Source organism: Rhinopithecus bieti, unplaced genomic scaffold, assembly GCF_001698545.2.
Source record: "Rhinopithecus bieti isolate Rb0 unplaced genomic scaffold, ASM169854v2 scaffold_31548, whole genome shotgun sequence".
Classification (NCBI taxonomy): domain Eukaryota; kingdom Metazoa; phylum Chordata; class Mammalia; order Primates; family Cercopithecidae; genus Rhinopithecus; species Rhinopithecus bieti.
Genome location: NW_016814470.1, coordinates 5,072,989 through 5,081,854, shown reverse-complemented (window position 1 = coordinate 5,081,854; position 8,866 = coordinate 5,072,989). Strand labels below are relative to the sequence as shown.

The 8,866-nt window shown below is 39.1% G+C and overlaps 1 protein-coding gene across 1 annotated transcript in view; it reads left to right on the top strand.

The window, feature by feature from the left end:
* Positions 1 to 8,866, top strand: part of ZWILCH (zwilch kinetochore protein) — a 50,002-nt gene that overhangs the window by 33,103 nt on the left and 8,033 nt on the right. Inside the window, exons 13-17 of the mRNA XM_017851064.1 lie at positions 217 to 373; positions 898 to 926; positions 3,838 to 3,974; positions 5,424 to 5,519; positions 8,329 to 8,441. Coding sequence (XP_017706553.1) covers positions 217 to 373; positions 898 to 926; positions 3,838 to 3,974; positions 5,424 to 5,519; positions 8,329 to 8,441 — 532 coding nt within the window. The remainder of the gene's footprint in view (positions 1 to 216; positions 374 to 897; positions 927 to 3,837; positions 3,975 to 5,423; positions 5,520 to 8,328; positions 8,442 to 8,866) is intronic.

Here is an 8,866-nt window from a genome sequence, read left to right as displayed (position 1 = left end):
GGGGGAAAGAGCAAGACTGTCTCAAAAAAAAAAAAAAAAAACAAAAAACTGACGTTCATAACTTGGGGGGTTTTGTTCAAACAGTTTAAGTCTTAGGAGACTAAGAATGCAAGCTTATAATTTTTAGCTTGTAGCTACTGTCATTTGCTTCTTTTTTGCTTGCTGGGTTTGTGTATGTATTTATTCATGGTTTTATAAAATTTCCTTGATTTCTAGCTCCATAGTGGAAGTAACAGTTTACTAAGTAAGCTCATTCATCAGTCTTATCATGGAACCATGGACACAGTTTCTCTCAGTGGGACTACTCCAGTTCAAATGCTTTTGGAAATTGGTTTGGACAAACTAAAGAAAGATTACATCAGTTTTTTCATAGGTAAGTCTCTTTCCTGGCTCAAAAAATTAAAAAACACATCACAGTTATCACTCACAGATACCTCAGATTTTCTCTCTCTGCTTGCCCCTCATCATCTGTAGTCCTTCCTGACTTCGTACCTGGTTCACTATGAGACGAGCATTTCCCATCTCTGGGCCTTAGTTTCCCCCCAATAAAGATATCAAATTCATTATATCCATAGTTCTTGATAATTTATTTGTTTTTAGTTCAAACATTTGAGGTTCTATGAAGTTAGTATTGTAAATAAAACGTTCCTTTTATGAGAGGCTGTTTTAATACTCCACACTTGGTTGTTTTTATGAGGAAGAAGCTGTGATCATTTTTAGAATAAGTATTAGTATATATTTATGGTATAATATAACAGAAAACTTGGCCTTTTGTGAGGAACTACTTAGCTTGACAGTCTCTTTCATATAGGATCTATAAAAAATTTATATAGATTCCTTAACATGTAATAGAAAATACCTGAAGTGTTTTTGCATGTATGTGTTTTTTCTTAATAGGTCAGGAACTTGCATCTTTGAATCATTTGGTGAGTTTTTTTATTCTAAAATTGGTTTTTCTTTTATTCAGTCACTCTGTGTGCAGTTATTAACTGCCAATAATATGCTAGCCACTCTCCTGGATCCTGGGAAACAGATAAATAAGAAAAGTCAGTGCCCTTAATTATTACTGCCTAGTAAGATAGACAAGAAAGTAGCGCATTCAATGTCATTTCTCACTGTCTATAAATTTGTGATACTTATATGTAGTTATATCCTACTCAAGCCAATGTACTACCACACATCTCATCTATCTAGAATGGTTAGGGAATGCCTTTCTTTGATAGGTTCTGTAAAGCAATGTTTGTTTTATATTCTTTTTACCCATTTATATTACACTTGAAAGTTTATTTTCCAAAAAAATTATAATCTTTAATATATATTTCTGGGCTTCAGGGTCATCATTATGAGCTTCGTTGTATTTTCCTAGCCCATTTAGAAACTTTAGAAAGTTGACTACTATCTGTACTGATCTTTGACGTTCATTGGAAGATCCTTTTGAAAATGAATTTATAGTATCAATTTGTTTATCATTTCTCTCATGAAAATACAAGATAGAAAAACTAGCTATATCTGTTGTGCAAAATAGACTCAACTGGATCCTTCTGAGGTTTAATTTTTACTATTCAAATTTTAAACATTTTATTAAGGGTATATATTTTTAGTGGAAACATGTTCTAACAAAAACTACACACACATACATACACACACTTGTTCCTGCACGTCTGTGGGTTCTGCATCCATGGATTCAACCAACTGCAGATTGAAAACGTTTAAAAAAAAGAAAATAGGCTGGGCACAGTGGCTCCCGCCTGTAATCCCAACACTTTGGGAGGATCACTTGAGCCCAGGAGTGTGAGATCAGCCTGGGCAACATGGGGAGATTCCATCTCTACAAAAATAAAAAATTTAGCCAGGCATGGTTGTCTGTGCCTGTGGTTCCAGCTACTTTGGGAAGCTGAGGTAGGAAGCTCACTTGAGCAGGGGAGGTTGAAGCTGCAGTGAGCTGTGATCATGGGCTACTTTTTTGTCTATCTGCACTCCAGCCTTGGTGACAGAGCAAGACCCTGTCTCAAGAAAAGGGATGATTATGTCTGTACTGAGTATGTGTGGACTTCTTCTTGTCATTATTCTCTTTTTTTTTTTTTTTTTGTCATTCTCTAAACAGTAAATGTAACAACTATTTACGTGACATCTACGTTGTATTAGGCATTACAAGTAATCTAGAAGTGAAGTAATCTAGAAGTGATTTAAAGTATATGGGAGGGTATGCATAGGTTATACACAAATATACTATTTTATATAAGGGGCTTGAGTATCCATGGATTTTGGTATACAAGGGGGATCCTGGTACCAATCCTCCATGGATACCAACGGACAACTGTATCTGTATATACAGTCATGCTTCACTTAATGATGGAGATACATTCTGAGAAATGTGTCATTATTTTTTTAAATGTGTCATTAAGTGATTTACTTATTGTTCAAATTTCAGGGAGTGGCGTAAACAAATTTAGATGGTATAACCTACTGCACACCTAGGCTATAAACCTGTACAGCATATTTTTTTACTGAATACTGTAGGTAATTGTAACCTAATGGTATTTGTGTGTCTAAACATAGAAGGGGTACAGTAAAAATAACATATAAAAGATAAAAACGTGGATACCTGTACAGGGCACTTACCATGAATGGAGCTTGCAGCACTGGAAGTTGCTCTGGGTGAGTCAGTGAGTGAGTGGTGAGTGAATGTCAAGGCGTAGAACATTACTGTACTCTACTGTAGACCATCAACACTGTACACTTAGGCTACACCAAATTTATTTAAAATTTGTTTCTTCAATAAAACCATAACTTACTATAACTTTTTTACATTATAAACTTTTAAATTTTTCTGAACTTTTGATTTTTTTGTAATAACACTTAAAACAGAAACACATTGTATAGGTATACAAAAATATTTTTTCTTTGTACTCTTATTCTATGAGCTTTTTTCTATTTTTAACTTTTTTTATGTTTTAAATTTATTTGTTAAAAACTAAGACACAGACACACATATTAGCCTAGGCCTACACAGGGTCAGGATCATTAGTATCACTGTCTTCCACCTCCATATCTTGTCCCACTGGAAGCTCTCTAGGAGCAAGAACACACATGGAACTGTTACCACCTATGAGAACAGTGCCTTCTGGAATACCTCCTGAAACATCTGCCTGAGGCTCTTTTTGAGGAATAGTTTTGTTCATACCAATATCACAGCAAACAAGGGAATAATGCATTGCACTCCATTACAGCTACAAAGTCACTACTAGGCGAGAGGGATTTTTCATTTCTATTGTGATCTTATAAGACCACTGTAGGCTGGGCGCAGTGGCTCATGCCTGTAATCCCAGCACTTTGGGAGGCCGAAGTGGGCGGATCACTTGAGGTCAGGAGTTTGAGACCAGCCTGGCCAACATGGTGAATTCCCGTCTCTAGTAAAAATACAAAAATTAACTGGGTATGGTGGTGCGCGCCTGTGATCCCAGCTACTCAGGAGGCTAAGGCAGGAGAATCACTTGAATCCAGGAGGTGGAGGTTGCAGTGAGCCAAGATCACGCCATGGCACTCCAACCTAGGTGGCAGAGTGAGACCCTGTCTCAAAAAATAAAGTTAAAAAGTCCACTATAATATGTGTGATCCATTGTTGACTCAAACACTGTTATATTGTGCATGATTGTAATTTATTTTGAATAATAGTATTGAAAGGTGGGAAATTCTATCTAGCTGCTTCGGGTCTTTTTTTTTTTTAATCCCTATTATCAAGCATCCAAATTTAGGTGTAGCAGGCATATGTATATTCTTTACAAAGGTTATACTGGTGCTTTAAATCTCTATTTTGCTTATATTTTTTCATTCCAGGAATACTTCATTGCTCCATCAGTAGATATACAAGAACAAGTTTATCGTGTCCAAAAACTCCACCATATTCTAGAAATATTAGTCAGTTGCATGCCTTTCATTAAATCTCAACATGAACTCCTCTTTTCATTAACACAGTAAGTATATCTGTATTCTTTACTTTTATATAAATGTATTTCTTTTGAAATAGTTACAGCCTAAATATGTACAGTTTATATTACCAATTAGGATAGAACCTCTTCATCCTGTCTTTACAGTAGCATGAGTCTAAGTCAGTGCCACAGGCAGGAAAGGCTTTGGATTCAAAAGGAATCAGATTTGACATTGGCTGCATCACTTCCTAACTTCCTTAGGAAGTTTGCATCACTGAATCCTGTTTCCTCATCTGTAAAAAGGATCTAATAACCTCATGTATTTGTTGTAAGGATGAAATTATGTAATGTGTATAACATACCTGATACTTAATAGGTGCTTAATAAACACTAGTTCCTTCTCTTCTTTATACCCCTGTCAATTTGGGTCAAAATAGCCTTGCCAGCCATCTATATGATAATAATGGAATCAAATAGATTACTAGACCTCTGTCAGTAGCCCTGCTGTAATTGTAGAGACTGCTGTAATTTAAGATTCCAATTAGTTTGACTAGAGGTTATTTGGAATAATTCTAAGACACAGACTGCTGGTATCTTATGTGTATTTGAGACCTCAAATTAGGAAATGAACTGTCCAGTGGAAGGACTGGGTTTCTTTTCCCTCTGGAAGGAAATGTACCATTACATTTTCCAAAATTAGAATTTGCCAGCTGGGCGTGGTGGCTCGCCTGTAATCCCAGCACTTTGGGAGGCCTAGATGGGTAGATCACAAGGTCAGGAGTTCGAGACCAGCCTGGCCAACATGGTGAAACCCCGTCTCTACTAAGAATACAAAAAATTAGCTGAGCGTGGTGGCATAGCTACTCGGGAGGCTGGGGCAGGAGAATTGCTTGAACCCAGGAGGTGGAGGTTACAGTGAGCCAAGATCACGCCACTGCACTCTAGCCTGGGTGACAGGGTGAGACTCCACCTCAAGAAAAAAAAGAAAAAATTAGAATTTGCCTCAGTTGTAGAGGGGAAAGTTTGAAATTGTTATTGTTTATAGAATCTCAAAGTTTTTTTTGTTTTTTTTTGTGTTTTTTTGCGCATTATAGATCCTTGGAATGAATGAATTAACTGTAATTCCTTGGGCTCTGAAAACCATGGAAGCTGTACTTTTGTTTCTCTTCTGCCTCTTTTTTTTGTATTGTTTTTCTCTTTCTGTAACCTCTCTCCCCACGAAGCCTTTCTTTGGCCTCAAATATATTTTATATTTATGAGAAATATGTCTATTAATTTTAAAAGTGAATGAGATTTGTTTTCAAAGAGAAAAAAAAACTAAGTTTGGTTTGGGGGGTTGTTTCGTTTGTTTACTTTTGTGGCTCTAAAAGTATTCGCTGATGTTTTAGTTAGTAATACTCAATAAAATGTTTCCCTTACTTGCTTCCGACTACTAGAAAACCATTATCTCAAATGGCTCTTTTTTCCAAAGGATGTTCAATTTTGTTTTTTCAGGATCTGCATAAAATATTACAAACAAAATCCTCTTGATGAGCAACACGTTTTTCAGCTGCCAGTCAGACCAACTGCCGTAAAGAACTTATATCAAAGGTAAGCAGTTTTGGCTAGGCGTGGTGGCTCATGCCGGTAATCCTAGTACTGTGGGAGGCTGAGGTGGGAGGATAACTTGAGCTGAGGAGTTCAAGACCAGCCTGGGCAACATAATGAGACCCTGTCTCTATTAAGAAATAATAATAGCTGGGCGTGGTGGCTCACGCCTATAATCCCAGCATTGCCTCGGAGGCTGAGGCAGGTGGATCCCCTGAGGTCAGGAGTTCGAGAGCAACCTGGCCAACATGGTGAAAACCCATCTCTCCTAAAAATACAAAAATTAGCCAGGTGTGGTGGCGTGCACCTGTAATCCCAGCTACTCGAGAGACTGAGGCAGGAGAATCGCTTAAACCTAGGGTGCAGAGTTTGCAGTGAGCCGAGATCATGCCATTGCACTCCAGCCTGGGCAACAAAAGTGAAACTCCATCTCAAAATAATAATAATAATAATAATAAATAAGCAATTTAATTTATTATCTTAAGTCCAGCCATGATCCCAGGCAAGATTTCAGTGTTCATATTCAGTAGGGACCTCATGACCCAGAGCTTTGTCACCTCTGAAACCTTAATCATCTGTGACCACAGTCTGACAGAGTTCTCCCTCTTCCTTCTCTCAGACCTCTCTCTGGACTGTTGGGCCTCTAGTCTTTCATTTTTCTCTGTATTTGTTATTCCTTCAGAGAAGAGTGGAAAGTATAGCCTGAAAGGAAATGACAGATGAGGAGAAAAATGGCCAGGATAGTGATAATAGGGGCTAGGGTATAACTGTGGGAGTGAGAGAAGGGTTTGGGATTAGAGAAAGTGTGGTGAGGCTGAGATGATAGATTGTTCATCCACATGGACACTGAGGTTGCCTCCAGTGAGGGTCTCCCTGACACTTCTCTGAGCATATGATATACTTGAAATTTCTCTCATACTACAGCCACTCTGTTTAGTTCGTTCTTAGTCAGACTCCCATCACTCCCCCTGAAATTGCTCTGACAAAGGTCACCAGTGGCCTGCTAATTGTCAAATCCAGTGGATGCATTTCAGTAAAAGATTATTTTCTATCTAGCGCCTTGTGTAATTGGTTGGCCCACCAATTCTTCCTACTTCAGTAAGCACTTTTTTGTTTGTTTGTTTGAGGGAGAGTTTTGCTCTTGTTGCCCAGGCTAGAGTGCAGTGGTGCAATCTCAGCTCACTGCAACCACCGCCTTCTGGTTTCAAGTGATTCTCCTGCCTCAGCCTCCGAAGTAGCTGGGATTACAGGCACCCGCCACCACGCCCGGCTAATTTTTCTATTTTTAGTAGAGACGGGGTTTTATCATGTTGGCCCGGCTGGTCTGTAACGCCTGACGTCGTAATCCACCCACCATGGCCTCATAAAGTGCTGGGATTACAGGTGTGAGCCACCACACCCGGCCTACTTCAGTAAGCACTTATAAGACTGTTTGTCATTTAGCACTATTGCTTTCTTGAACCTGTCTCCTTAGTTTCTGTGACATAGCATCTGTCTTAATTTGATTTCTACCTCTCTGGCCCACCTGAAAGGCTGAGAAGAGTTCTCTTTTCAAGTTCTTCTTCCTCTGCCGCTTTTCACCAGAACTCTACCTTCTGCCTTCTTTTCTTACTACTTCCTATCTTCCCTTGGTGATTGCATTTATTCTCAAGGCTTCAACTCATCTAGGCTAACAATAATTCATAACTCACATCTCCAGCTTCTCTGAGCTTCAGACCCATCTTTCTAAAAGCTTATTAGCTGAGAATCCCCAGCTTATTGAAGTAGCAGTTCAAACTCCCAAGCCAAACACCTCATCTCCTCATCTCTTTCTCAGTGCTTTTTCCTCCTCCCATACTTCGTCTCTCAAATGACCATCATTAATCTCTACCTAATGCCCAAAACATAAAGCTAGTGCTTATTCTCCACTCATTCCTCATTCCTTTAAATGGTTACCGACAGCCTGGGCAACATGGTGAAACCCTATCTCTACAAAAAAATATAAAAATTAGCCAGGCATGGTGGCATGCACTTGTAGTCTCAGCTACTAGGGAGGCTGAGGTGGGAGGATTGCCTGAGGCCTGGAGGTCGAGGCTGTAGTGAACTGTGATCATGCCACTGCACTGCAGCCTGGGTGACAGAGCAAGACCCTGTCTCAAAAAAAAAAAAAAAGATTACTGAGTCTAGACCTTGGTAACTCTAGAATTTGTCCCCTTCTCTACATCTTCACATCATCATAACTTTGTTTCACATCTGCATCATTTCATACCTGAAGTGTGGTAAAACCCTTTTTCTTAACTGTGCTCTCTGCCTCTGTTATCTTTTCTATGTCATTGCCAAAATGATCTTCCTAAAAATTCAGATCCTACCAGGACTTCCTCCTGTTTAAATGGCTCCTATCACAGGGATGCTCTGTTACTGCATTTCTTCAGACATTCTACTTTTTTAACCCTCGGTGCCTACTCATGCTTCATTCCTTCATCCTGGACCTTATCTGCCTGACTAACTGCTTGTTATTTCATAGTCAGCTCACACATTACAGCCTCTGAGGATTCTTTCCAACTCTGCAATCCCCAATCTGAGTTACATTCCTGTCTTCTATTTTCCCCTAACATACCTAGTATTTCTCTCTTGTAGCATTTTTTTTTTCCAAATTGTTTTATTCTTGTTTTCTCCCTCTCTTGACTATACACCTCAAGGGCGAGAATTGTGACCCATTTACCTCGTTGTCCTCAGTGCTTATCACTTGAGGACTTCACTAAATGGCTTTAGAGGGAAGGAAGTAAATGGCTGTTTTGACAATTTTTCTTTTGTTGTTTTATTCTTTCCTTAGTGAGAAGCCACAGAAATGGAGAGTGGAAATATATAGTGGTCAAAAGAAGATTAAGACAGTTTGGCAACTGAGTGACAGCTCACCCATAGACCATCTGAATTTTCACAAACCTGGTAAAGATGGTTTATAATCTGTTCAGATAAATAATTCTAAATAAGTCTGGCTGGGCCCAGTGGCTCACACCTGTAATCCCAGCACTTTGGGAAGCCAGGGCGGGCAGATTGTCTGAGCTCAGGAATTTGAGACCAGCCTGGCCAACATGGTGAAACCCCATCTCTACTAAAAATGCAAAAAATTAGCCAAGCATGGTTGCATGTGCCTATAGTCCCAACTACTCAGGTGACTAAGATACAAGAATTCCTTGAACCCAGGAGGTGGAGGTTGCAGTGAGCTGAGATCGTGCCACTGCACTCCAGCCTGGGCAACAGAGTGAGACTCTGCTTCTAAAAAAAGAAAAAGAAAATAAACTAAATCTTACTGGAATGGATTGTTACTATAGCTCTTGTGTGCCCAGTTTTTTTTTTTCTTTCTTTTTTTT